The sequence below is a fragment of the Camarhynchus parvulus genome, chromosome 5 (genome assembly GCF_901933205.1).
Source record: "Camarhynchus parvulus chromosome 5, STF_HiC, whole genome shotgun sequence".
NCBI classification, from domain to species: domain Eukaryota; kingdom Metazoa; phylum Chordata; class Aves; order Passeriformes; family Thraupidae; genus Camarhynchus; species Camarhynchus parvulus.
In genome coordinates this window covers 25364848-25392429 of record NC_044575.1, presented here as the reverse complement: position 1 = coordinate 25392429, position 27582 = coordinate 25364848, and the positions used below count along the sequence as shown (strand labels likewise).

At 39.9% G+C, this 27582-nt stretch overlaps 1 protein-coding gene across 1 annotated transcript in view; it reads left to right on the top strand.

Annotated features, from left to right (window-relative positions):
• Nucleotides 1–27305, top strand: part of LOC115903896 (cytosolic phospholipase A2 epsilon-like) — a 32761-nt gene extending 5456 nt beyond the window's left edge. Inside the window, exons 3-20 of the mRNA XM_030948766.1 lie at nucleotides 7798–7934; nucleotides 11177–11308; nucleotides 12406–12446; nucleotides 12869–12911; nucleotides 13656–13719; nucleotides 14410–14573; nucleotides 14841–14933; nucleotides 15448–15485; nucleotides 16108–16243; nucleotides 17753–17889; nucleotides 18337–18559; nucleotides 19997–20111; nucleotides 20631–20768; nucleotides 23761–23868; nucleotides 24781–24972; nucleotides 25383–25549; nucleotides 26698–26884; nucleotides 27097–27305. Of these exons, the coding sequence (XP_030804626.1) occupies nucleotides 7798–7934; nucleotides 11177–11308; nucleotides 12406–12446; nucleotides 12869–12911; nucleotides 13656–13719; nucleotides 14410–14573; nucleotides 14841–14933; nucleotides 15448–15485; nucleotides 16108–16243; nucleotides 17753–17889; nucleotides 18337–18559; nucleotides 19997–20111; nucleotides 20631–20768; nucleotides 23761–23868; nucleotides 24781–24972; nucleotides 25383–25549; nucleotides 26698–26884; nucleotides 27097–27305 (2324 nt within the window). The remainder of the gene's footprint in view (nucleotides 1–7797; nucleotides 7935–11176; nucleotides 11309–12405; nucleotides 12447–12868; nucleotides 12912–13655; nucleotides 13720–14409; nucleotides 14574–14840; nucleotides 14934–15447; nucleotides 15486–16107; nucleotides 16244–17752; nucleotides 17890–18336; nucleotides 18560–19996; nucleotides 20112–20630; nucleotides 20769–23760; nucleotides 23869–24780; nucleotides 24973–25382; nucleotides 25550–26697; nucleotides 26885–27096) is intronic.
• Nucleotides 27306–27582: the final 277 nt, after the last annotated feature.

The following is a 27582-nucleotide window of genomic DNA, read 5'->3' as shown; positions in this document are numbered from 1 at the left end:
TGCTGCCCCACCTATTGATTTTAAAAGTTGCAAGGTAGTAGTACCAATGTTTTTCCTTATATCACCTAAAGCCTGTGTAACACCATCAAAACAATAAAACTCCTCTCAATGCCATGTTCTCCAGATGAAACAAGTGTGTGTGGAAAGGACTGATCGAAGATATGCTCACAACGTGCTGTGTATATTTCCTTTTACTTTACCTCTGACTGTACTACTGGTGTGAGAGGGTAGCAACAGTCTTTGTGCAAAGAGGGCAGTCAGGCAATGTGGTCAGTGCCAACAGGAAGCTGCCTGGGCTGGCCAGTGCTAATGGCACACTCCCTTTAGGATAAAATTGCTTCCCATGGTCATTGATGTTTGCAATGGTTAAGAATAATCCTGGGATGTGGTCCTTTTTAAAAGAGTGTTAGTGTCTTTTCAGGGCACCTCATTTAGGTTTCTGATGCCACTGCCTCCTCAGACAGGCTGCTTTTGCATCAATGGAGAGGAAAGCCTAAAAGAGCCCAAGACAGATGCTTGGCAAGAAGAATCTGCACAAGGACAGAGAAGTCGTTATGTGGATAACTGCCAGGTTGCAACAAATCCTGTAAACAGGGATTTCCTAATTAGTTAGGAAACTGAAACAGCTTTAAAAACAGACCGTAATCACAAAGAAGATCCTCCCTGTGATGTCATATCCCGGAGCAGGGCTTTTTAACTGTAATTGTAAGCTGCTAGATCAAGTTCAAGTACTTATTGCACAACTACTGAGGTACCTGTTGAAATGAAGTTCGTAATAAAGTCATAACCACAGTTAATAACAGGAATAGCAACTGAATGGATAATCTCAGTGAGTATTACATGAATCAGTTTCGTAGCTGCATTTCTTTCTTTTCCTTTCTATTCAGTCTTCTTTTTGGTTTCATCAACTCGTGTGACCCAAGCCTGCTCATGCTCTTGCTGAGTTCTTTGTTACCAAGCACATATATAAACCTAGTTTCCCTCAGGTTATCTGTTTTGTATTCTATAATGCAGAATATTAATTCCTTTTTCTTTCCCTTTTTTCAAGTCTTTGATGGCCACGATGGAATGTAGTGTATATTGTACTATATACAATTTTACTGTATTGTATTAGTGGTAAATAGTGTGGAGACAAAAAGCCTTCTCTGTGCCTTGATAGCAGCATAAGCTGCCACTAAAAAGGACAGTGTTATTTACAATCAAGGAGATCCTTGCTTGCTCTGCACATCTCCTTACAACTGTGGAAATAATTGCATCTCTTCTGCTAGGTATCAATGAGTTGTATGTAGGTGTACATGCATCTTCTTGGAGCCATGCTGGCTTCTGTGTATTTCTGTGTGCAAGAACAGAAAACTATTCTGGTGGTCAAAGGTATTGTGCGTGATGCTCCTTCATGGCTTCCTTTAGATTCTTGGTGTAGTCTTAAAGCAGAAGAAGTTCTCAAAACCAGGGCTTATTTCCAAAGCCAGGGCTTCAGCAAGGACACCAGGAGCCTCATAGAGGCATTAGGGAGTTGAACTGATTTACTGACTGAGAGACTGGTGAAAGTAAAGAACCTTACGTAAATGGTATGCTCATCTCTGTCTCTAAAGGAAAGGTGAGATCAGCTACTGTGCTCTAATACTATACCAGTGCAGGTGGCATTGCATCTCCTGTCCTTCCTTGAAGAGGTATGAACTTTAAGGACTGTGATGGTACTATGTGGTCCTAGTAGGCTTCATTATCATCTTGTTTAGTGGGGGCTTCTAGTTAACAAGTGGTTGAAACAGCTTTCAAAATATTTTAAAATATTTTAAAATGTCAAAACCAGTTTTAAAACAGGTTTGAAAAGGGTGGAGGCAATGGAAATGAACAAGGGAGAAGCTTAGGTGGAGAAGAGAGGCTGGAATGAGTAGGTGGTGATGGCAGCAATGCAGAACCACATGGTGCTTTGAGAGGATACAGGTCCATGTGGTGATTCAAGATCCCTCATTCTTCCTCTGCTAACTGGCTTTCACAGTTAAAAGGCAGTGGCAGACTCTGCTCTGGAAGTACCTTTCTAGTTTGCACTCAGAAAACAGATAATTATCTTCATAATTATCTTCATGTGTTGATTCCTGAATAGGATTTCTGTTTATACATTTCCTTGGGCTGAGCTGAGTAACACCTTCTCACCATTTGAGAAAATGAGCTGAGCATTGTCTTTTCCCATGCTTATAGTCTCCCACATCTTCTTTGAAATTATTATACCTTGGAGTTTTTGATCTTCCTTGATAAGGACCATATTTTACTCTATATGCTGCTTACTGTTGCACAATTGTGTGTTGAGTCTAGGACCAAAGTATACTTAGTTTGACACTAAACATTAACCACAAACTGAATATCAATAAACCTGTGTTGACAGGTAAGTACTATTACTTGCTATTTGGACATTCAAAGAATTCATAAATAACATATATTGATAACTAAATTATTCAATTATTATAACTATTGCTAATTCATAAATAACAGAAGATTGAAAACAAAGGTTTGTTATCATTATAGGAATTGCTTCAGGATTTTTTGAGGTATTTGTTTGATGGGTTGTTGTGGTTTAGAAATGTACTTCCCAATTTAGAGCTCCCACTAAGATTCTCCCTACAAAGTGCCACTTGCTTCTCCCACTGGGTGGGGTGGAGAGGAGGCTTAGAGTCAAAAAAAGGTAAAGATTATGGGTTGAGATAAGAACAATTTACTGGAAACAGCAATGAGATAAGAAAGGAAGCAGTAACAGCAACAATATTAAGGAAGACACTCCCTTCCCCCATCTCCAGGCAATAACCTCTGGGTCCTGACCATACCCCCTCTTGGCTACTGTAAAAATTAACCCTGCTCTGGCTGGAACAAGAATACAGGGCAAATGTACAGCTTCTCATGTTTGATATTTTGTTATGAAAAATACATTTTTGTTCATTGCATCCCAATAGATTTTTTCCACCTCAGTACTTGTCTTGGTTGTTCCCGTTTCATCAAAAACAGCAGCATCTGCAGTTCATCCAGTTATGCATTATGCAGTGTGACTGATATCTGTCATTAGGGATTTGTTCTTTCTCTGCCCTCTGAGCAGAGACATGTTTTGTTTTATGCATCTGTCTCTCTTAGCCTCCTTACCAATGGATGTAGATGAACACTGCTGAGGTGACCAGTAGAATAAAGACACAATGCAATAAGGCCTATGGTATGTCTTGGTCACTGTGGAGGTTTCGAACACCTGGAGCAGTGCCAGGGAAAGCCCTGCCCATAGGCAAGATTCTCAGAGCTTGAGGTCCTTCATCAGTGATGCTCTCTGGAGCTGTGGGCAACCTTTTTGCTGAATGGAAGACACTGATTACCTTGTAGATAAAGACCAAGAACCCAGATGTGATTTGCTATTATGTGGGAGGCCAATGCAAAGTAGAGAGGCTAGATTTGATATGGCTGTGATTGTTTGCACTGCTGAGAAGATACATGAGAATGTCCCATCAGACTATGGCTCCTCTCTTGGCCACTTTCTATGACTTTACCCTCAGCAGGAGACAATAAAGTAGTGCTGCAGTAAGTAGCCAGTGAAGGATAAAAGTATAGATTCACTCCCAAATTTTGGTGCTATTGTTTGCATCATAATCTGCAGTTAAATTGACAGTAGTCCTCAATATTTTCCTGACAAAGGTGCTCATCTTTTCTTACTTGTTTAGGATGGATCTTGACCAGGAATGCCTTGTCAGAGGCATTTCTGAGTCAAAATAATGATCCTTAATGAAAAAAAAAAGTTTTAGCTAAACTTTAAAAACAATTTTGTTTCTATTCCCTTATTGAGTGAACAAAATTCTTGTGAACACTTTCTGAAGAAAGAAAATTTGTGAGTGTTGATTTGGTGGTTCAGCTCTTTCTGGTATTGATTTTGTTCCCACTCCTGTTTTCTTTGAAATCCAAAGCATTTGTGTGTACTGCTTGCAGCCTGTTTCTAAATCTGTTTCTATGATGTTTTCTTCTGATAATGGTTTCTTTAGGTGCTCTAACTACCCTCTGTATCTGCATCAACAGCGTTGATGTCTGACCAAGACTTAGTTTTGGCTAGTTTATTTTTAAAAGGAAATGAAAGAACCTTCTTAAAAATCTTAGCTAGCGATAGAGCTGAGATTGCACCACATTATCACCCCAAGATGGTCTCAGGTGGAACAAAGAAAATCTGACTGTTTGGTAATACCTCTTTTCCAAAAATATACAACATTTTGGATCTTACTGGCTGATTATCTGAGGGTGGGAACAGTGAAAGAGTGGCAATACTTTTAAAAAGTCTAAAAAGGGTATGCCTATGGAAATGCATGATTTGTAGTTAAGCTGTGCATGGGCTTCTCTGCATTACATTGTGTTGCTTTTTGTGTTGTTTCATTTTGATGATTGTATTGTGAAGGTACCTGGAGACTCTATGTATGGATTTAGGCCTTGTTCCTTAGACACTTTTTAGAATGAAAAGGGGGAACTCTTCCAAGGAACTTACAGTCTTATTTCATATGTGTCAAAGAAGGAGGTTTGGAGGTGTTTGGGAGACAGCACCCAGCTATCTGGTAATTGATCCCTTGGGCTGGTGTACCATATAAAATTGTCCTATCACTTCTTTCCCTGATAGTCAACCCTGTCAGGGAAATGGCTCAGCTGTGTTCCATGGACTGTAATTGGCCTGACATGATTATCCTGTTTTCTGCCTTCTAGCAAAAACACGGAAATTACGTGGCAGCATTTCCATATGACACCTTACAGGTTCACCTGGGCTGGTCCTCATCTCTTGAAGCAGGATGAAATTTAGCTTGTCTGTCACAGTTTCATACATGTCTGAGTACTGGAACAGTCTGAAGTGAGTTACCTAAAAAATTTATAAAATCTCTGTTGCTGGAGCTAATCCTCTAAGAGCTGGAGCAGTCTTCTAATTTTTGCCTCTGTTCACACAGAGATACAGATCATTATCCTCTTTGTATCAGTCATTTGAATCAGAATTTATTATTTGACAATATTTTTGTTGCTGTTTAATTAGCAAACTCAAGTCTTTCAGCTCTTTCTCATATGCCAGGCTGCCTAAGTCAATCCTCTTCAATTTGGGTATGTTTAATAGCTGGTAAGAGTTAAAGCATTTGATAGTGGAGAGAGGAAAAGAGTGGAAGAGAATACAACAAGGAAGACACTAAATGAGCATCTACATGTTCTTCTCCAGGGGTAAAAGTGTATGCAAAAGCATCTCAGTGCTAAATGTCATCATCTGCACTTACATTTAACATTGTGTATTTGGGATCTGCTCCAAAATGTAATTACATTTGTGTTGTTTATGTAACTTGCCAGATGCATCCTGCAACATTTTAGTTCCGGGTATAATTTGTTATTCTTTGTGCAGTGTCTTGCCTTTGATCGCTTGTTTTCAGAGTCCAGTATCTTTGTCTCCATCTACATTCTAGTGTTAGGCTATGTTGAGACTGAGACCTCACTGGTTGCTAACCTAGTTGGTGTAAAATGTGGATCATCAGATTGTGGGACTCTGTTTTTGCTCTTATTAAGGGTGAGCAGCCTTGCTAAAGACTGAACTAGCCTCTCAGGTTGGTATAGGTCTGTTGTGTTCAGAGAGGATGAAGAACTGAACCTACCACAGCTCTATCTAGATACAAGAGTGTAAGTTTATCACTTCTTTGATACTCTGAAAATAGTGCCTTTCTTCTAAACCAAGAGTCATAGCTTGTGTGTGCAACAAAGAGATATCCCAGACCATAAATGAACAAATTCTCTAAAGCACACATACATCATTAGTGCATAACTTGCAGCTGCTGAAGAAACAGCCTGCTCCTCTGGTACCACTAAGTATGCAAAGTTCTTTTTCAAATGTTAAAAATCAATGAAAGAGTTTTTGAAAATAGTGTGTGGGAAACAGCTAAACAAATAGTTTCATTACCAATAAATTATTATCAACAGATGTATTGCATATATTCTGCATTTTAAAATTACAAATGCAGATGTCTCTTATTATTGTGTGTAATATTAGGATATTTTTTAACATTATTGCAATATTAAATTAATTTCTTACCTACTATGGGCAGTAAGGGTGTAACAATCAAGCGCATGCTGAAAAACTCAAAGATGTTTCATGTTCAGACAGTATCAGAAGACTTGAAAGATAAATCATACATACCCTGATTGCACAAGTTGCTTTAAGCAACACCTACTCATTGCAGCATGGCTCACCCCACAAGTTAAAAGAAAATGTGGAAGGAGACCCAAGAGATTGGTGGAGAAAGAATAATATAATTACCGATCAGGCTCTCTTCCTGGGTCACATCCAAGCAGATTACAAAAGCGGAAAGAATAGTTATCACTGTGTTATTGGTGGGGAAATGCAGATGGAGAAGCAAGATAAATTTAAATGAAACCAATTGCCCAGAGTGACTTAGCAGTCTGTGACAGGGCTGGGAATGGAACCAACCTGTAATGAGACCTTTTCCAGCAGGTTACCCAACTGGTCACGCTGCCTCTCAGCATGTATGCATGTACAGTACCAAACTGCCTGTTATTATACCCAAATCTGAGCTATACTGTGAATACACAAGTTTTCAGAGCTGGAGACATTGGAGACAGCTGCAGTTGCCCAGAGAACAAAGGAAATGTCAATTCTCTTGAAAGGACAGCAGATTTGCTCAAAATGAGAGGGCTGGAAAGGGTGGATGACAGTGTAGAGACTGAGCCCCAGCATTTTCCACTACATTTTCAGGGTCTCAGTTCACTACCACAGGTTCACAAGGCATCAACTGTTTTACACTCTTAGGAGCATATACCCTGCATTTCTCCCTGCTAAAAATCAATTATCTCCTTAGCAGCATCAGAGAGATGCCTGAGCACCACCAAATTCTCCACATATATCAGACTGACACACAAAGGGTACGTTAGTTGTGCAATACCTGAGGACCCTACTCACCTCTCACCTGGCAACTCTGGCAACCCACAGAAGACAATTCATCCACACCATGTGGCAGTGCCCAGCACTCAGAGCAGCCTGGTCTAGTGGGAGGTGCCCCTGCCCACAGCAGCGGGGTGGAACTCTTTAATATCCCGTCCAACCCAGGCCATTCTATGATTCTGTGATAGCTGTGCCCACCCAGACAGGTGTGGAGACAAAACAAACCCAAAGCAACTGATGTGTATTAAGATTTAATGCCATACTTGTAGCTCACTGTGCAACCTTCTGTGACATTACCTTTGCCAGAAATTAGAACTTTCTTCTCTATCAGGGCTCAGAGTTTAAATCACAGTAAGATAAAAGTGCACTGCTATTTTTGCATATTGTTTTTCATGGTGAAGGTATGTGACCACATGTTGAGTGAGACAGCTCATTACATGGACTGGATTACAGATATGTGGGGGCAGCAGACCAGATGGGGAAGGTGGTTAAAAAAGTATTTCACTCTTGAAAAAAAGGTTCTCTTAAAATATGTAGGCATTTTTCTTCTCCATCACAGAAATCTCTTCATTTACAACCAACAGAGCACGTACCAATAATGGGTTTGTTAAGTCAAACTAGCTCTGTGTACTCTTTTCTTGCCAGTTGCCTTTATTGCAGCAGTTTCTTTGAATCTCCATTCATGACCTGAGCTCCCACTTGCAGGAGGTAATAAATAGTAGTGAATGGTTTTGAATGAAAAGCTGTCAGAAAAATTATTGAAACACTTCCTTTTTGCAATTTGCTGTATACATGCAGTGCTATAAAGCTATGCTTTAAGATATTTGTAGTAATTTGTTAGTTACAACATACCTTTTCAAATACAGTTAGCCAAACCGATTGCTACATAAGCCTGTCCTTGCCCACTGCTTCCCCGGAGACTGTCCGGACCAAAACCATTAAGAACTGCAAAGATCCAGTGTGGAATGAGACCTTTTGCTTCAGGATTCAGAGCCAAGTAAAGGTAAGATGCAGAGTGCATTTTTTTTCTTTTGGGGGAGAGATACCATGGTGTGATCAACATGTACAGCAAAATAAAACCAGAAATAAATACGTGTGAAGGGCTACAAGGATGCTAGTGGGGGCATTTGGAATAAAATGTAGCAGCAAAATTAAATTTAATTTTCTGATATGTAAAAATTAACCAAGATACTTCATAACCATTCCTATGGTGTTCTATCACTTTTCACTTTTCCTTTTTTAATCATGTTTTTTCACTAATAAATGTGAAAATTTCCGAGTAAATTGAATAGTGTAAAAGATATGTATGAGCTAGGTAGTGAAAGCATCACAGGGCTGTACTTTTTTATTATTCCTTTGTAATGACCAGAAATAATAAAAAAAAAAAGAGTCACAAAGCAACAGTTGAAGTTTGCAAAAGAGAACTTGATGAACTTTTATAATGATGATAAATATTAAAGCTTAAGAAGATTTGCAAGTCCCACTGTCTTCTCCCTCCAAAAGGCAGCATCAACATCAGGGTCTAGGAGTCCACAAAGATCAGTGGTATGCTAAGTAAACCAAGCTTACTTCATACCAGGGGCAATCAATCTCTGCTTTACAGCTTGCACTGTTCATTTCCTAGTGCTGGCGCCAGATCAGGACTCTCTAAAGAGGCAAATCAGCAGGCCAGTCCCCTGGCTCTCTCAAGAATTGATAAAATCCTCCAAAGGAACATTTGGAATAGCTCAATGCATTCCTACACCACAGGATCTCCAGTGAACAATCCCTCTGGCCTTTGACTGCAGAAGTTGCCCATGATGCATGTTCTCAGGCTTTCTTCCACAGTTCGGTGGTACTGGCCCTTTTTGGTAACTTTCAGCTTTCACGTGTGCCCATCTGTGGCCTACATCCAGTGCTTTCTCTGTAAACCTAAAAAATTTCCAACTTCTTTCAAAATTCCAGTGAGGCACAATTGCATGAAGCCCTGCAGGTTTTTTAGGGAGGTGAAAGGCAAGGGACAAACATTGCAGCATGGGAACAAACACCCACTGATCTGCAACTCTTGCACAGGAGCACCTGCTCTTCCTGAAAGATTTTTCAAAATTGCAATACCACACAGAACAGCTAAAAAATACCTTGGTCATGGAAGCTGCTTGAACTAGTTCTTCCGAAGTAGTGTTTGGGAAGACTTTATGTTTAATTTCAGTAAATTTGCAGCAGGAGACAAGACATGTGGCATTAGCTGGAGTAGTTTCCAGTGTGTGGCAACAGCAGCATGGTGGTGGTGGCTGTGGCTTGTGTGTAGGCTGCAAAAATGTATCCTGGGGATCTGGGACAACAAAAGCTTAGCAGTCAAGATAAGGCTCTTGCAGGTTTCTCTGTACATGGTGCAATTCTTGTGCTCATACCCTCTGAGCAGTATCAGAGTTTGCTGATCCGGTTATTTTCTTCTTTCCTGACTTGTGTTTTGCTGAGGTATTCATCTTCCCAAATTATGGTAGTCAGAGCTCAGTAAAACCATATAGTACACTGTCACTGCGGAAGAAAAGTGACAGGGCATGTTTGGGCATGTTTATGCTGGTTTTTCCCAGGAACAGCAGTGTTTACTGATGGGCATCTGTTTTGATGAATGTCTGACAAACAGTTGGCTAAAAGGGGCTTCCCAGGCTTGTGCTGTAGGCACAATTCCCACAGCTCCAGGAGGGTGACCCTTCCCAGAGCTGGTGGCACACAGCCCTGCCAAGGGCTCTCTGTTCATTACCTGGCTCCCAGTGATGCTGCCCTCATATTCTCTGTCAGGAGAGTTAGAAACAGTGAACTGCCCAGACACCCCTGGCTGCTTCCCATACAGCATGCCGGGGGTGCAGCCAGAGATCTGCCTTGTCCAGCCACCACCCTGTGCATGCCTCTCCTGGCCAGCTGGGAGTAGCTGGAACTGCAAATCAATTGGTCACTCAGAAAATAAGTCAGGCATTTAGGCCATATAAGGATATCCCATTGCAGTATCACAGCTAGGAAAAACGATCTGCTCTTCAGTGCAAGCCTGCCTTCTATTAACTGCAGACTATTGCTTTTAGGCATATCATCTCCATCACTTTCCATAATCCTTTACATGCTATTTATGGCTGGCCTATAAACCAAGGTGCTGCGGCTGCTTGTCTCTGCCTCTTGACAGTATGTTTCTATTAGCAAGTGTCATGGACAGGGCTGACCTCAGTGCAATACTTTTATATAGGTGGCCTTAAAGGTCAACAGTATTTCTGTCTTCTGACAGTAAATTGCAAACTCAAGGTTATTGCCATCTCTCCCTTGGTAGTCTCTTGCAGGTTTCTTTCAGTGTATTTGTCTAGTCAATCACTTATTACATTTAGGTATGGACCATTCTGAGATAAATTATGAACTTCTAAGACAACAAAGTTCACATGCTCACTCTCTTTTATCCATGTGTTTGTGTTGTGGGACCATGAACCTAACTGTGTGTCTTTAATAAACATCAAGCCTCTTAGCAAGTTAAATGCATAAGTAAGAATCTGAGATAAGTGCTCCCTGTAATTTGCACGAAAATGAGCTGCTGAATATATTGAGGGAGGCCTGACTTATCACCCCACTAAGTTAAGGCTCAGCACCTGGGAGGCATCTCTGAGCCAGCCCACGTCGAGCTACTAATCAGGCACAGGAGGGGCTGTTACCCTCTCCTGTGCATCCAAACAGGCCAGTGACAGAGGAGGGAGAGGAGGAGATTTATACAGTGGTGTTTGTGCAATTTAACAGAAGCATATTGCTTTCTGTAGATTCCATGGTAATTATCAGCATGTGATCTGTTTAATAATTTACAGGATAAAATTATGCAACCATGAAGTAATTATATGGTACATTCTTAATGTATTTTAATTGCTGCTTATATCCAAGGATTTTTATTCTACCAATAACAACAAAGTCCTGACAACTAGCTGTTTTCCTACAATTCAGGAAAAAGTGGTGACCTCAAACCAAATTGGAGGCCAAACATGGTTTTTAATATTCAGTGATTCTACTAGCTTTTGTTGTTTAAATTACTCTACAGGAAAACTTAACAACAAACCAGACTCTGTGTTAGGTTCAGAATATCTTTCTTCATCTCTATGTGGATGAAAAGGTTCTGTACGCTCTCTCACTTCTCCCCATGCTTTCTCTGTTTTCCTTAACATGCTGAGCACATCAGCATCATTTTGTGTCTGTGTAAGGTCTCAACATAGGATCCTAATTATGAACCTCTGTTCACAGAATATTCTTGAGATGAAAGTCCATGATGAAAATGCAGTCACTAAAGATGACCTCCTCTTCACTGTTCTCTTTGATGTTGCTAAAATCCAGCTTGGAGAAACAGTTCACTTGACATTTCAGCTAAATCCCAAGGTGAGTGATAAAACTGCCTTGGTCACAGGAAGAAAATACATTTTTTTGATATTACCTCATAAATAAGTTCTTTTAAAGCAATTGTGGGTAGGACAGTTTGTTTCCTCTTGATATGCACTTCATATGCCCTGTGAAGAACCTTCCAAACCTTAATCAGCAAAGTAGACAAGGGCATGATCCTGAAGGCTTTTGCTAGCTCATCAAACCCTTCAGCAAATGTTTTTTTCTGACACCAGTGTTGCTTTTTTTTCCCCCTCTTTCTTGACTCTGTTGCTCAAATAGGTTTTGTTGGAAATACAAAACTTCATCACCATTGCACAAAGTTTCTTCGTTAGAATTTCTTTTCCCAGCACAAGCACTTGTGAGTTTGGGCATACTTTGGCACAAATGTTGCAGTATCCCTTAAAAACTGATTCCTTGCCCTGTTATTCTTTTAAATATACCTGAAAATAATCCAAAGATCCATACTGAGGTGCTAAAACCAGCTGATGGCCAGTTGCTCAAACTATTTCATTGTTTCAGTGTGCCTGAACACTTACATGATGACTTCAACATGGGATGTGGGTATTCAATTTAGATACTTCCATAGATTTGCTATTTCACTGACTTTCTTATACTGTACATATGGGTATTCAGCTGCACAGTGATTTTGGCAGGCAGTCTGCCTTAACTTCTCTGGGCAGTGGTCAATGTGTTGTCCATGTTATAGGAGTCCTTTTGATCAGAAGAATTGCAAATGCCCTCTTCTATTCAGCAGTATCCCTCTTCAGATAACATTACACAGTAAAAAGCCAAGTCTTTGGACTGTTTTAAGTCAACACCTACTGCTGCAGGACTGCCTGCCCTTCTACTCTGCCTCACCACCAAAGAGAATAAGGCAGTTTGGCCTGAGGACTGGTGGTTAACAAAGGATGGAGAACACTTTCAAAATCACTCTAACTCAAATGATTTCACTCCTCACACTATATCCTGGATCAGGAAGGAAATTTTATTTGATTGAAGAACTCTTTCAGGAGCCAGAATAATAATTGACAGCCATAGCTAATGAGAAAGAAAATTAATTCAGATGCTAATAATAAATTATTTTTTTTTTGCAGACACAGGAGATGCTAGAGGTTGAGTTAACATCGGAGAGCATGTGAGTAACCTCCACAGGGAAGTGCCCCTTTGCAAGCAGTCAAACATATGCTAGCATTTAGTATTATAAAGTTTAAAATACTCAGCATGGCTGGTGTTGATGAAGTTAGTTGCATATTGGCTAAAACTCTGTATTCCTTATCTACCAAGAATCATCTTAGTTACTAATTTATCCTATTACTTGCTGAATGAAGGAGGATAATAAGAATGGCAGTCATCATACTTATTACAACTATTCTTTACCATTATGGTAAAAAAAAAAGGAAAACCATCTTTCAGATGTGTCCCTAAATTAAAAATCAGTGACATGTTTGAGACCATGCTGGACAAGACAAACTTCAAGGAAGATATCATTCCTTGATGTTCACTTAAGGATGTATTTAGGTGTTACTACTTCTGATTACATTTTTTTTTCTCTTTCAGTCCAGTCCCTCCTGAAAGGCTTGTGACTAATGGTGTATTAGTGGTAATTTTAAACTATTGCTCTTCTGTCTTTGTTTTCATGATAGTGATATGAAGGTGAATCTGGCAGGTGCCCCAACACCTCACTGCAGGCGGGGCTGAAGGGGAGGGAGATGGGCATCAAACACAGGTAGCCATTCTGTTGTGCTGCTCCCTGAGGGAGGATGTGTTAGGAAAGAATGTGCACACTCATTTGGGATACTCAGAGACCTGTTCACCACCACAGGCTGATATCAAGCCTATTGACAAAGCCTGAAGTGGTCTCTCACTGACTTACTGCTGCTCTGTCATTCCTTTGGGAACTTCTTTTGTGACTGCCTCATGACCATCCTGTTCTCCCCACTTCCACAAGATGATATGGAAGTTGCTTTCTCAGCTGCCCTTAACTCATTACTTAGAGGAGGTAGCACTTGACTGTCCAGCTTCACCAAAGAAGGAAGCAAGGACACCCCTGTGGTTTGGCCAACCCATCAGTTTACCCTCAGGAGGTCTCAGCACTCCCATTTGTCCCCGTTATTTCCATTCTCTTCCCAGTCCTGTCCAAAACCACCATAACAATTTTTCTTTCAGTTGAAACCTGCCACATTTTCAGAGTGACAAAGTCTTTCTCCTATCAGCCAAACAAACAGAGAGTGGACTGTTTTCCAGACCCCAGGGACTCAGATGACCAAAGAGAGATAGCAATGAAGTGACCCAGATATGGCATGTTTTATCTACTTTAACCTCTCATTTTTTATCCCTGCTACAGTCTCGTGAAATTTCCTGCTTGGAAGTCCTAGTGGACACCAAATGGACAAAAAAAGAACCTTCAGGTTAGACTTCAAACTAGAAGCAAAACCCCCTTATTTTAGGTTAACTGACTTTTCTTGTTGGGGGCTTTTGTTTATTTAGTTTTGGTTTTTTGGGTTCTTTTCCTTTTAATTATTTTTTTGTTTTAGTTTGTTTTGTTTGTTTTGGGATTTTTTTGTTTGGATTTTTGTCTGTGTGTATTGGGTTTTTTGGTTGGTTGTTGTCTGTTTTGTTATTTTCTTATCTGGTAATTTTTCTACTTTGTTCTTAGAATTAGAGCACAGGAACTGGATCGTTAGGAGTGTATATGCAGGTTCATAGATCCAACAGTTATAATCTGTGCTAACTAACTATAAAAACTGGACTTCTAAATTTCAGGAATGAATCTTATAAATGCTGCAAAGTAGAAAAAAATACATATTTTTATTTCAACTGAGGTTTTGTCCAATTTGCCTCTATGTCTCAGTTTTTAAAACATCTACTGCAGCTTTATAAGCTTTTTTGTGTTTTGTGGTTTGTTTTTGATTTGCTTGTTTGCTTTTCTTCTCCTATTTCTTGTACTGTTCCCTTGCTGGATAAATAGAGTTTGGAAGCTTTTAAGCATTGTTGAAGGATTTATATATAAACTTCTGAAAGACCATTTCATGTTCCATTTCTGGGATCATAGACATTAACTTCTTTGTATATTTTTCATGCTTGGACTTTTTTTTCAGAAAAAGACTTCTTGTTTTCAGTGAAGGGATCATATGAGAAGAGCCAGACCCTGTCGCTGGGCTCTTTCTGGCAACCTCTGAAGCCCCTGAACTTCCATTACATCAAGTACAGGCTGTCAGAGCTGTGCATGGCTCTAGCAGAGAAGAAACCTCATTTCTGCTCGGTATGTGATTAGCTTGAGTAAGCACAGTAAACTCATGATTTTCTACACTTGCTGAGGCAAACGGAAAGAGTTTGTATATTTAATAAAGACTTATCTTTCATGAACTTCAGCTCTGAAACAGCATTGTAACCCCTAAGATATACAAATATTAGATGCCAACCTGAAAATGGCTGGACAGGGACCCCATTTGAAAAAAGTAAATTGGAGACAGTGTTTTTGTATGGTTTATATATTAAATATTTCTCTACCTTATTGTTTATTTTTCAGCGTACTTCAGGTGAAGACAAAAAAGACTACCATGCATCCCTCACTATTCCTCTGGATTCACTTCCATTCAGTGAGAAAGTGGCAGTAGCAAAGGTGATTGATACCAAATTAGAATAAATGTTAAGCTATAGACCAAAGATCAATGGGCAGGAGTTAGTTAGATCAGTGTGAAGTAGGGATTTAGATATGTAACTGTTAGTGCCCTTAGCTTCCTAACAATTCCTAACACCACGGACCTGTACATTTTCATATGGACCTAGCAGAACAAAAAATCACAGCCAAACACATGACAAAGGGATTTCTGTGACCACCTCAGGAACTAATGCAGATCAGAGCAAATGCAAATGATGAGGCAGGATGGAGCACACTGGCAGAGCTGGTGTTGGTTTTTACTGTGTACTGCTCTCTTGGCCTTTAGTGTAAAACAATATTAGGAAAATAAAGTGGAGTTGGAGAAGTTTTAAGATTTTGATGGATTATCTGATTATTATGGCTTTGTGGCTCAATGTGGCTTTTAGAAAAAGAGAAGGGCTTCAGAGGGGATGTAAAGAAAGAACGTAAAATGATCTCCAGTGTTTATATTGTGGTTTTTGGTTTTTTTTCCTAGGATGAGACAATCAATTTACATGTGAAGTCAAATGACTGGTAAGCAATTCTGTCCTAGGTTTTTGTGGTTGTGGAAAAAAATATGCTTTTTTGCCTTCTAGCCTATTTCTGTAACTAAGGGAGAAAGTATTTAGTCAATGATTATATTTACCTATTCACCTATGTTCATTACCCATGTCCAGAAGGTGGTTAACTGTGCTAGGTGAAATTTCCTGTTATGCTGCTATACAGGAGTTCAGTTTAGATGGGGAGAATAATGTTTTCTGGTTGCAACATATGTAGAGCTATATATTTAGAAAAAGATCTTTCCTTACTTGTAAAAAATACAGAGTATTTATATTTATAAAATCTGGCAGTCCCGAGGCAAGAAATCCTAAATATTCCACTGTTTATAGTATCCATATATGGATTGCAGTATTTATGTTAGACACTTCCTGAAAAACAGTGTAGTATAAAGAATATTTCTTTCTGTAAGATTTTGCTACTTTGCAGTTCATCAGCCTTTTCTCTACCTTATCGATACCATCTGTGATGTGCTTTTGTGGGGCCACTGTAACAGCTTTTCTAAGCCTCATAATAAAGTTGCAACTTGTAAGCAAGCATCCAGATATTAATGTTAAGTGATTGTGCACACCCTGTTTAACCCTGGACTTTGTTTGAGGTCCAGAAACTTAGATGTTCGCTTGGAGTTCGATCTATGTACAGAGGAGAAAAATTTCCTACTGAAAAGGAAGAAGTTTGTGGCTTCTGCTCTGAAAAAAGCACTACATTTAGAACAAGACCTAGAAGATCATGAGGTATGGGGAGCACCAGAGGGACTGTAACATGCCGTGTGACAGGAATATGTTATGCTCATAGCCTTTTGCATATTGTTCCTTAACTAGCTCTGATACATTCACTGCACCACGTAAAGCATTGAGGAATGCTTTTTTACATTTTCTATTTTAGATGAAGAGCCAGTATCAAACCCTCTTGATACACATTTTTCCTGAAAACATAATGCCATAAATCAGAATTTTTTATCTATTTCTTTTTCATCTGTGCATTATAGACCTGGATAGTCTGACTGTTTTAGCTGATCATTCAGTCACCAAGACCGCATAAGGCATTTTATCAGATTTTTGGAGGGAGAAAATCTAACAGTTAAAGTGATGCATATTACCAGCTGATGAGAAATGTCCTATTTTATCCTCTCTCCTCTGGTGCTTATAATTTCAGCTGTAGTTCCTCAAATAGAACAAAGACATACAGCATTTTTTCTCTAATCTGCTTGTCTGAGCTAGGGTTTGTATTTACTAATGTCCATGCTAGTGTGGGGATGGTTGGCGCTTTAGGGAAGGAGCATGGTCTGTGATCAGGAACTTGAGAAATGAAGAACCAGCTTGAGAGCTGGTTAATTTTTTTCACCTGTGTTTTCTCCTTTGTTCAGGACAGCTGGATTGAATGCCATATTAGATTATATATGACAGCATGGTTTTAGACATTATAAATTATGTCCCTGCTCACAAACTACATTATTTCTCATTGGCACAGTAGTGAGAAAACCCAGGCAGTTCCTTAAGGATAAGAATTTTTAGGAGAAGTACTTCAGATTTTCCAGCAAGGGAATAAGGGAATATTTCCTTATAGTCAGGAAAATCCAAATCAGAATACTTTGCTTTGACCTGAAGTGTTCAATTTGAATCAGGAAACTGTTGAGTATTTCTTTGATGCAATTGCCTGGAAATGTGTGTGGAAATTGTTAATGGGCTCCTCTTCTCTCAGTGGGTTTCTTAGAGAAATTTGTCTTCCTGCAACACAATTTAGATTTCCATACAATTAGGTTTCATCACTGCAATTATATTCTCTAGGTACTTTGTAGGAAATGTAATCTAGCTATTTTGCTTGACTTACAGAGAGGATGAGCTCTGCTTGTTATCAAAATAGACCTCTCAAGAGATGTTTTGCTAAGGAAAATGCAGTCTAATATTGAAACGCCTTGAAACAAAAAGTTTTGATAAGCCAGCATGTAAAAATTTACAGTCAAAAATGATTGATTTTGATCAAAATCCTCAAAATCAGTTTTGGGGGTTTTGTGTTTGTTTTTTTGGGGGGGGGGTTTTGTTTTTTGTTGGTTTTTTTTTTTCTTTTTCTTTTTTTTCCCCTGTGCAAAATACACAGTTTTCATTTTTTTTTCATCCCTGCTTGGGGAAATGGTGAAATGTGGAATTTTTTGTGGGACTGGCGTGCTACATTTCACTCAGCTCTGATCACTTGTGCTGATAAACAAAGTGTTGCTTACCGCTGTTGTGTTGATGATTAAACAGGTACCAGTTGTAGCAGTGATGACAACAGGAGGTGGCACCCGGGCACTGACATCTCTGTTAGGCAACCTGTTGGGTCTTCAAAAGCTGGGTCTCTTGGATGCTATTTCATTCATCACTGGGTCATCTGGTTCAACATGGTAAGGAGATCCTGAACGAAGACATCATTCATCACCTCTCTAGTCTGCTGTGAGATATTTATTCTCTTAATTTTTTTGTAAAGAAGAGCATGAGCTTCAGTCTCAAGCTTTTTTTATTGCTGCATTAGGAGCACATTGCCCAAGCCAGTGAATGGCCTAGGTGCTGCTTTGTTTCAGCTCTAGGATCTTTCCTACTGAGTCACCAGGGTGCAAATATGCCTTGTGCATAAACTTTTGTAGCAAGGTGGGGCTTTTTTTTCAAGTCCTCAAGTTTCACTAGTGAATTGGGGAACTCCTCTAAATCAAAAAGTCTTTTCAATAGTATACTAAGCCCAAAACATACTTTTAAATAAACTCAACGAGTTCATTTGATGTGGACCATAAATCTAAGTCTAAAAAGTGAAAGTTTCTCTGCATATGACAATGCACTTCCTTTCTTTTCCCCAGGACTTTGTCACATTTGTATCAGAATGCTGACTGGTCACATGAGGATCTATCAAGACCAATTGGTGAAGTCCGCAGACACATGACCAAGTGCAAGCTAAGCTGCTTTTCCCTGGAGAGCTTGCAATACTATGCAAAGGAGCTAAAACTGCGGAAGCAAGAGGGATACCAGATCTCTAGTGTTGATTTTTGGGGACTTCTGCTGGAAAAAGCATTAGATGATGGGGTAGTGTTCTTCCAATGTTTTCTCTACCAACTACTGAATACTATTGTATGGAAAATTAAGCTCCAGGGACAGATGCCTGAGAGCATGCCAGCGTTATCCAGCAGATGATTTCTGCTGATTAACAAAGAGGTTTTAGAACTGTTAAGGTTGGAAAGGCCTGTGTCCAACCATTAACCTATCATTATCATGTTCACCACTAACCCATCTCCCCAGGTGCCACATCTACACAAGTTTCAAACACTTTCACGAGTGGTCATTCCTCCACCTCCTTGGGGAACCTGTTCCAATGCTGACTAGCTTTCCAGTGAAGAAATTTTTCCTAATATTCAATTTAAACCTCTTCAGCACAACTTAAGTCCATTTCCTCTTGTCTTATCACTTGTTAATTGGAAGAGACCAATGCCCACTTATCTACTACTTCCTTTCAGGAAGTTGTGAAGAGTGACAAGGTTTCCCCTGAACCTTCTTTTCTCCAGGCTACACAGTGCCAGCTCCTTCAGCTGCTCCTTGTAAGACTTTTTCTCTAGACACTTTCCCAGCTCCATTGCCTTTGCTCCATGTCCTTGTCTGGACATGCTCCAGCACCTCAATGTCTTTCTTATAGTGAGGAGCTCAAAACTGGACAGAGCATGTGAAGTGTGGCCTCACCAGTGCTGAGTACAGGGGGACAATCACTGCCCTGGTACTACTACTATTGCTGACACAGGCCAGGATGCCATTGGCCTTCTTGGCCACCTGGACACACACACACACTGGATCATGTTCAGCTGCTGTCAGCCAGCACCCCCAGATCCTTTTCTGCTGGGCAGCTTTCCACACCCCCTTCCCCCAGCCTGTAGTGCTGCGTGGAGTTGTTGTAATCCAAATGCAGTTCCTGGCACTGGGCTTTGTTGAACCTCATATGATTGGCCTTGGCCCATTGATCCAGCCTGTCCAGATCCCCCTGCAGAGCCTTTCTGCTCTCCAGCAGATCAACAACTCCCTCCCAGTGTAGTGTCTCTGCAAATTTGTTGAGAGCTTTGTCCCTATGTATCTCTTAATGCACAACTAGTAGCCCGAGGGGCTTCTGTAGAAAAGAAAACCTATGTGTCCTTCTACAAGAATGAGTATCTGAGTACCTAACTAAAGAGTCTAGGTTTATTTTCCTCTGTTCATCCCTGTGAGAACAAATTTCCATGTAAAGTGAATGTATTTACTAAAAAGAATAGGAGACCATTTTTTAAAAAAGTGTCCTACAACTCTACCTGTAATTAAATCAGCCTATGTGGATGTGTAAATGTTTAGATCACTCCTTGGTTAAAAAAATGTTTGGACACAAAATGAGTTGAGAGAATAACAAAATTAAGAGGAAAAGAGCTATGTACTTTGCTGCACTCTTGGAAGCCCATAAACTATGCCAAGAAGGTCCCTTGATTTTGCTCTTTCATCAATTCACAGAAAAATAACCACAAACTCTCAGATGAGCAAGAGGCATTGAGTCAGGGTCAAAATCCCCTACCTATCTACATGATCCTCAACATGAAAGAAGATTACAGTCTTTCAGAGTTCAAAGGTGATGGCAAAAATGGGCTCATTTGGTGTTTGAGCTATCTGCATTATCTGTACTTCACCCTCTTCTACAGCTGACCCATAGTGTTTATAAACACTATGTAGTTTCTTTTCCTCCTTAACTTCCTTTTACATTTCCAGACTTTATGCCTAGGCTATGGGAGGAACTTATCTTCTGCAGGGCAGGAGAAATCTTGGGGAGGTGTTTAAGGACAGCCAAATACTCACAAGCCTTAGCTCCACATGTGGGGTAACTCAGACTGACCCATCTTGGTGTAAACTTCCATTATGTTCTCTCTGGAGAGGGTCATTAGAAAGTTCTGAATGAAGAACACTGTGAAAGGTTACTGAGTGAGTGGCTGACACCAGTTGAATGATAAATCTTTACCCTGAGGAAGGTCAGTCTGTGCTGGCCCCGCAGATAGGCGTTATCCTGCAGCTGCCTTTTTGCCTTTTCATAGCCCTTCCAGCAGGGAAGTAGGGATAAGATTAAGATTTAAAAGTTTGTTTTATGTCTCTGCAGAATGGGTGGAGTTCACCCCTTATGAGGTTGGGTTCTTAAAATATGGTGCCTTCATTCGTGCTGAGGATTTTGGCAGTGAGTTCTTCATGGGTCGCCTGATGAAGAAGCTTCCTGAGTCCCGAATCTGCTTCATGAAAGGTGATGTGGTCTATTGCAAAAATTAGAATTGCACAAATATGTTCTTTATTTTTAATATAATGCAAACCCTGCATATTACAACCTGTGCCCTGCATCATGCAGGACTGAAACCAATTATACACCATGTTGTTCTCACCTCTGACTGAATTCCTTAGACAATGGAGATGGGCTAAAAGTACTGAGAGGAAATTTCAAACTGCACTACTCACTGTTGCTCTTGACTTGAATAGTGATGCTCATGCCTGAAGTTTCAGGGCTGCTTGAAGAGGCTAGGCTCATTTTGATCAGCCAGCAGCAGAATTCCACATGAAAAACATTTGTATTTTGAAACCAAAATCTTAAAGTCAAATTTGTCTATGAATGGCATGATCAGAGATGCCAAAGCAATGTTGTTACTAAGTTTATTATAAAATAGAGCAATTTAGAGTAGTTTTGTGAACTGCTACTGATACTTTTACAAGTTTAATAGTATTCTAAATCCTCTGTAATTTTGCTACCATGATAAATAATTGAAATTTATCATTCTTAATTCAGTAAATTGGGTAGCACACAGTAATATATGAAAAACAGTTTTGTGGATTTTATGCAATTCTTGTTTTAATTTTGCTTACTACACCCCTTTGTACATTGCTTCTCTGGGGTAAAGCTGTCTGCAGACAAGTCCATCTACTCTTAAACAGATATTTTACATGTAAATAAGCACAAGACACAACAGGACACTAAGGATACAGGTAAAAAATAGTTAACTTACAAAATGAAAAATCCATACTACCACCAACACCACATGGTACTCCCTATTTGGTATTCAGAGAAGCTGTGAATGTCTGTATTGTGCAGGAGGAGTCCAGAATCATATTATTCTAAACATGAGACAATAGTTGGGCATAAGAAAGAAAAGATTGTGCTCAGTCATACAAGCACTAAATCTTTCAGTGATGTCATGAGTTAAGAAAAGAGTTGTTTGAGGGAAAAGACTCAGAAAAAAACACAGGATCCAAGAGTATGAATAGATCTGAAAATGGCAGGAGAAATTAATGCATAGTAAATCCCACTGGTGGCTCTGAAATCCAGTAGTTTAGATACAGCTAGCAGTACTAGAAATCCTAAATCCAGGAGCTTGAGATGCTGGAGAGTTTGCTGGAGAAATCCCTTCATTCTTCCCTTTTTCTTTTACTCTTCCATTAAGCGCTCTGTACTGCCTGTTAGTGGTAGGAGGTAGGTCACAGAGCCAGGTGGGGCTACAGAGCCTTCTTCTGAGCATGTTGAGCCTCCGTTGCAGTTCCTCAATAGCAGTGGGGTAGTGTGTTCATACCCGAGGTGGCCAGGTAGCAAGTACATCCAACACATCCAGCCTGGGCTCAGCTCTGTTCTCAGCCTTAGCACCTGAGCCTGGTGATCCCTCAGCCACCCGTGTATAAGGGACAAGGTGGAGAGTTAAAGCAATGTTGCCATCTAGTGATACCACATGCAATGCCCTCTTGGGTAACTATTAAAATGTGCTATTAGTTACAGCTTGATAGTTTAAAGATAAAAGCAAGGTGTCATTTACAGGGAGAGGAAAGGCCTTTTCTAAGAGCAGTGGCTAGAGCTGGAAAGACTGGATGAGCTTACAGGGATACAAGACCCTCATGTTTCCAGAAGAAAGGCTGGGGTGCATAAGAACTTGTTTACGCTCTTCAACTCTGTTGGCCTAGTAAAAGACACCATCCCTCTTCACAGTTCTTACTTCAGCCAATGTAAGTACAAAGAAAATTCAGTGCAAGAGGTTAGGGCAACACTGCCATGTAATTATAAACAAGTTCTGAGGAGACAACAATGTTTGAAAGTCATTAATATGCAGGAACAGTGTGTAACTCCAGGGGTAAGGGAACCGGAGGAGTTACAGACTGAGAAGACGCCAAGACAGGAGAAACCAGAGATGTCTTCTCGTAGCAGGGTTAGACAGAAGCTTCTCAAGCCGCTGGGAGATGAGGTTGTCTTGACAGAAACTGGCCAGTCATTATGTACAAATGAACTCTGCTTGACAACCAAGTGTAGATCCAGATAGCCCCAATCTGATTTCTTGATTATGCATTTCTAATATTTCCTAAGTGAGTCTATTCTTACAAGGACTTCCTTTAAAAAAGAAGGCTCTTGGATTTCTGTCTCACTCTAGAAACAAGCCATGTTTTAAAGGCAATTGTATTTCTTTTAATAATTTATGGGATGAATAATTATTTAGTTATGCAACTCAAGTTATTGCATCCTGTACAATGTATGGCTTTTGTAAAACTTTCACTGGTAGAGATTTTCAAGGCAAAGCACAGCCCTGCCTTCTCTGCTAGAGTTCTTCTGGGGGCCTGTGACAGTGCTGTGGAGGAAGAGATGCTTTTCAAAGTCCAAGAGACTTTTGGAGATTTCTGCACTGTGAAGACAAATTCAGAGGTTCTTTTACATGGGATGGCAAAAGCTGGAGAAGCACTATGGGAATGAGAATAACAAATAGAAGGAGAAGAGTCTCCCTCAAAAGACTTTGTGCAGAGAGAAATTTTAGAGGGACAGCAAAGATGTCTTTTATTTAGAGGACTTTTCTGCAGACTATCCCAGACTGCACTCTAACCATTTGATTCTTGACTGTCCAGAAGCAGCTTCCAAACCTTTAACTGACTATCCACTTGTATATGACATGTTTTGTATACCAGACCCTTATTTTATAGGAAATGGCATGGTTTTGCTCACTTATGACAGTTGCTTATAGGATGGAAAATGTTGGTTTGTATGTGGCAAGGAATTACAGTGGCTGAAAGCCTCACACAATGTTTTAAACTATTTAGGCTTCTCTTTGACAACAGAATGCTAATTGCTGAAAAGAACTTCATATAGGTTTCGGTGATAATTTGGAAGCCTTGAGGCTTTCCAATACTCCTTGCAAAGCTGAGAGATTATTTTTTAAAGGGATATTTTCCATTAGAATGTTTCTGAAGAAGCTTCCCTGTTCTCTACCATTGCACAGGCCTATGGAGCAATGTCTTTTCATACAACCTCTTGGATGCCTGGCATTCGTCAAATCCTACACAGAGGCGCTCACTGAGGTGTACCCAACACAGCACTGTTGATATTGGTTAGTTATGTTTCTGTTTCTGTTTTACCTGGTGCCTCATAAATCCAGAGGCTTCATGTTGTCAGCTGTATCTAATTAGGTTTCCTCTCTGAATTTATTCATAGCAATATTATTTCCATTAATCTCTCTTATACTGAATTTATGCAAATATAAAACTACTGAAGGTTTTAAGCAGATTTTCTTTGCCAGGGGCCCTTTGGTGAACCTCCAGGTTGTAACAAACACCTTTGTGCTGTGCTCTGTCTGCCTCAGCAGCTGGTGCTTTTCATACACTGTTCTTGAAGACTTCAATTGCATGCAATGCCATTTCAATGTTCTTTGATCTTGATATAAACCTGTGTTTTTCTAAGAGGCCTTGGTCGTCCTTCCTGTGTTTAAAGGCATATAGTGAGTTTGGTTTATGGGTTTCTATCACTTTCTCCATGGAAGTGTTGCAAAGCCCTAAGCTCAAGAAATCAATAAATGTATGTGATAGAAAGTCATTGCCTCTCTTCCCAAACTCATGAGGTACTGTTTAGCACAACCCTATTTCTTTGTTCGTTTGTGGATGTCTCAGTCTCCTGACAGCTTTTTTTTCTTCCCTTGCAAAGCTGATTTTTATTAATTTTGAAAGGAACAGGTCCAGATTCTGAACCTACCCTAACCTTCACACAGGGAATCTATCTGTGAGTTCTATCAAAGAATGGATCACCTTTTCCAGTTTTAGCAGTTTGTTGCCACTCTGTTTCTCATGGAATAGGCTTTACTGAAGAATGATTTTCTTCTTATTCCTATTTTGACATTGATTTATTTGTATGTTGCAATATCTTATTAGGATCTTTTCCCTAGCTAATATGAGATGCCCTCTATTATTTTAAGTATTGAAAAGAACTGAATCAAAACAACAATTTGTTCATCTCCTCTGTCTTTCAGGAGAAGAGCCTTCTCCCTCAGACAGCAGACATGAGTTGGAGACTTACTTGGTCACCCCTGAATGTGGCATCATGGGCATCATTCGGCGGATCCTGACAGAGCGGGTGATGGTTTCAAAGTTCTACAACTTCCTGAAGGGATTCCAGTTGCACAATGAATACCTTCAGAACAAAAACTTCTGTAGATGGAAAGGTAAACATCCTTGAATATAATTTTTTTTACCTTCTTAGATGGTTGGTGTTTTCATCAGCGAAGAGAGGGCAGATGATGAACATTTGGAAATGAATATTTGAAGATAACTATTTAAATTTCATACAGTCAAATCAGCTTCAGGAATTTCCTTTACTCCAGGGAAAGAAAATTATTACTCATCTGGGGTGGAAGGATAGCAACATGAGAAGTGGAAGAATTCTCTTTTTACCTTGAACAGGTCTTTCTTTCATGTGTGAAGGCTGAACATCTGCAGTGTCTAAGGCTCTTTTGGAAAAAGTAAATGTAATGGATAGCCAAGAGGCATTTTTCCCAATTTTTCCTTATTAGTCAAAAAACAGATGTACGGTTTCTTCAGTGAATCACTCATCATAACAAATATTTCCTTTTAGATACTGTACTAGAGCATTTCCCCAACCAGCTGACAGAAGCAGCAGAGTTCATGTGCCTGGCAGACACGGCGGGATACATCGACATTAGCTACCCACCACTCATGAGGCCAGAGAGGAAAGTGGATGTTGTCCTGCACTTAAACTATTCTTCTGGATCACAGACCTTGGTGTGAAAAACACTCTCTTTTCTTTGATAAACAACTGCTGCCTTCTAGCCCTCCTTAATTCCTAAAGATTCAGAATAATTTATGTAGAATAAACTGATTCTGGGAGAAAAGGGTCCTTGGTTTACAGCTCCCTGTGCAGACACTTGGCTCTTGCAAGTGATGCTGGTAAATCCCCTGAGAACAGAAGTAATATCAGATTTATGAATATTTTATTTGAATTAACCCTCTAAGAGCTAAATGCTATTTCCTAGACCTGTGTGCTCCTGTGATCTCCATTTTGATAGCTAGATTTCACTCACAAGGATTGTTTATCTAGTTCTAGTTACCACCGCTGATGAACTCCTTATGGTTGTGTTGTGATGTTCATATAAAGTTACCCACATGCCATATAATTAGAAATATTTTGTCCGGTTGTTTTTAGAACAGTAACTGGATTTTTTTGTTGTTTGGAATTGTGGAAAAGAATTGTCCTTTGACAACATTTGCTCTTTCAGATACCATCTAATAATCTGGTCTATAATTCCTGTTACTAGATATGGATAAGACAGAAATTCTTAAGGACTAAAATTTTCATACTTGCCAACCAGACTCAGGAAGCAAAATCCTACTTTCAAAAATTGCTAACACACCTGAAAGATTACCCTTTTAGTTAAGATGCTATTTGCTCCCAGATCACTGTTTGCTTACATCACTTTTCAGAACCATCCTAAGGCATCTAAGACAGGGGCTTTTAAATACTTCATGCCAAGTAAAAAAAAAAAAATTGTGATTTTGCATTTAAAAACTGTACTATTTCAGATTCTTGCCCATTCTACTTGTTTCAGGATCTTCTCCAGATGAGGCATCTTTCTGGATCCTAAGCTGCTAGGCCACCCTTCCCATAGTCATGGACATTTTACCTATCCTGTAGAGATAAAGGCTAATGAGGAGAAGGAGAAGGTAGAACACCAATCAGGAGTGCAAGTTGGAGGCTGAGTATTGAATTGTTCTGATAATAGTACTTAATATCTCATGTATGAGACAAAGACAGAAGAAATATTGACAGCAAACCCTGTTCCCAATCTTTGTGAAGGTCTTTTGATGGATGCATTAGGAAAAGTGGTAGAGTGTGGCAGAACTTCTGACTTTTTCTTCTTTTCTGAATTCAGCCTTTGGAAGAAGCCTCCAAATATTTTCAAAAGCAGGGAATCCCATTTCCCAAAATCCAAATGAGTGAAGAAGAGAAGAAAAATCTAAAGGAGTGCTACATCTTTGAAGATGCAGAGACCCCAGAGGCACCGACTGTGGTGTTTTTCCCGCTGGTGAATGACTCCTTCAGAAAATACAAAGAGCCTGGTAAGCCATGGGATGGGTCTACCACCACCTGGCAGCCCTTTGGCTGTTGAATGGGAGACATGGTGTAGCACGGTCTCCTCCCTCCCTTGCTGTGCCTCCCATGGGAGAGAAATGCAAATTCCAAGGGAGCAAGGAGTAACGTGGTGCCCCACCGGAAAGTAGGAGGTGGAACCATATCTGTAGCCCACTGATGATGTTTCTTTATTTGTCAGGTGTGGAGCGCAGCCCTGCTGAGATGGCTCAGGGCAACGTGGATGTTTCCACCATTTTTTCCCCCTACTGCTTAAACAGCTTTACCTACACAGGAGAGGAGTTTGACAAGCTGATAGAACTGACCAGCTACAACATTCAGAACAACCAACATCTGATCCTTCAGGCTTTGAATTCAGCCATACAGCAGAAACGACAGCACAAAAAATAAACACTGACCTGAGTTTCAGAAAGATATCTGCATGATTTGTTTTTTTATTCTTCTCTGGAGAAGAATCAAGAGCTGTCTTCAAATGAGCATAGTAGACTTTGGAAAGTAAAGACTTGTCTCAGGCTGTGGTTCCTCTCTACCACATGATGATCCTAGATCAACCAATCAAGCAAAATAATGATTAGACTTGTGCTTTATTTATGTTGGATTTCACTGCCGGTGAACTTTTTTCATGCTTATACGTGTATATGCAGTAAATTGAAGGTCAGAAAACATT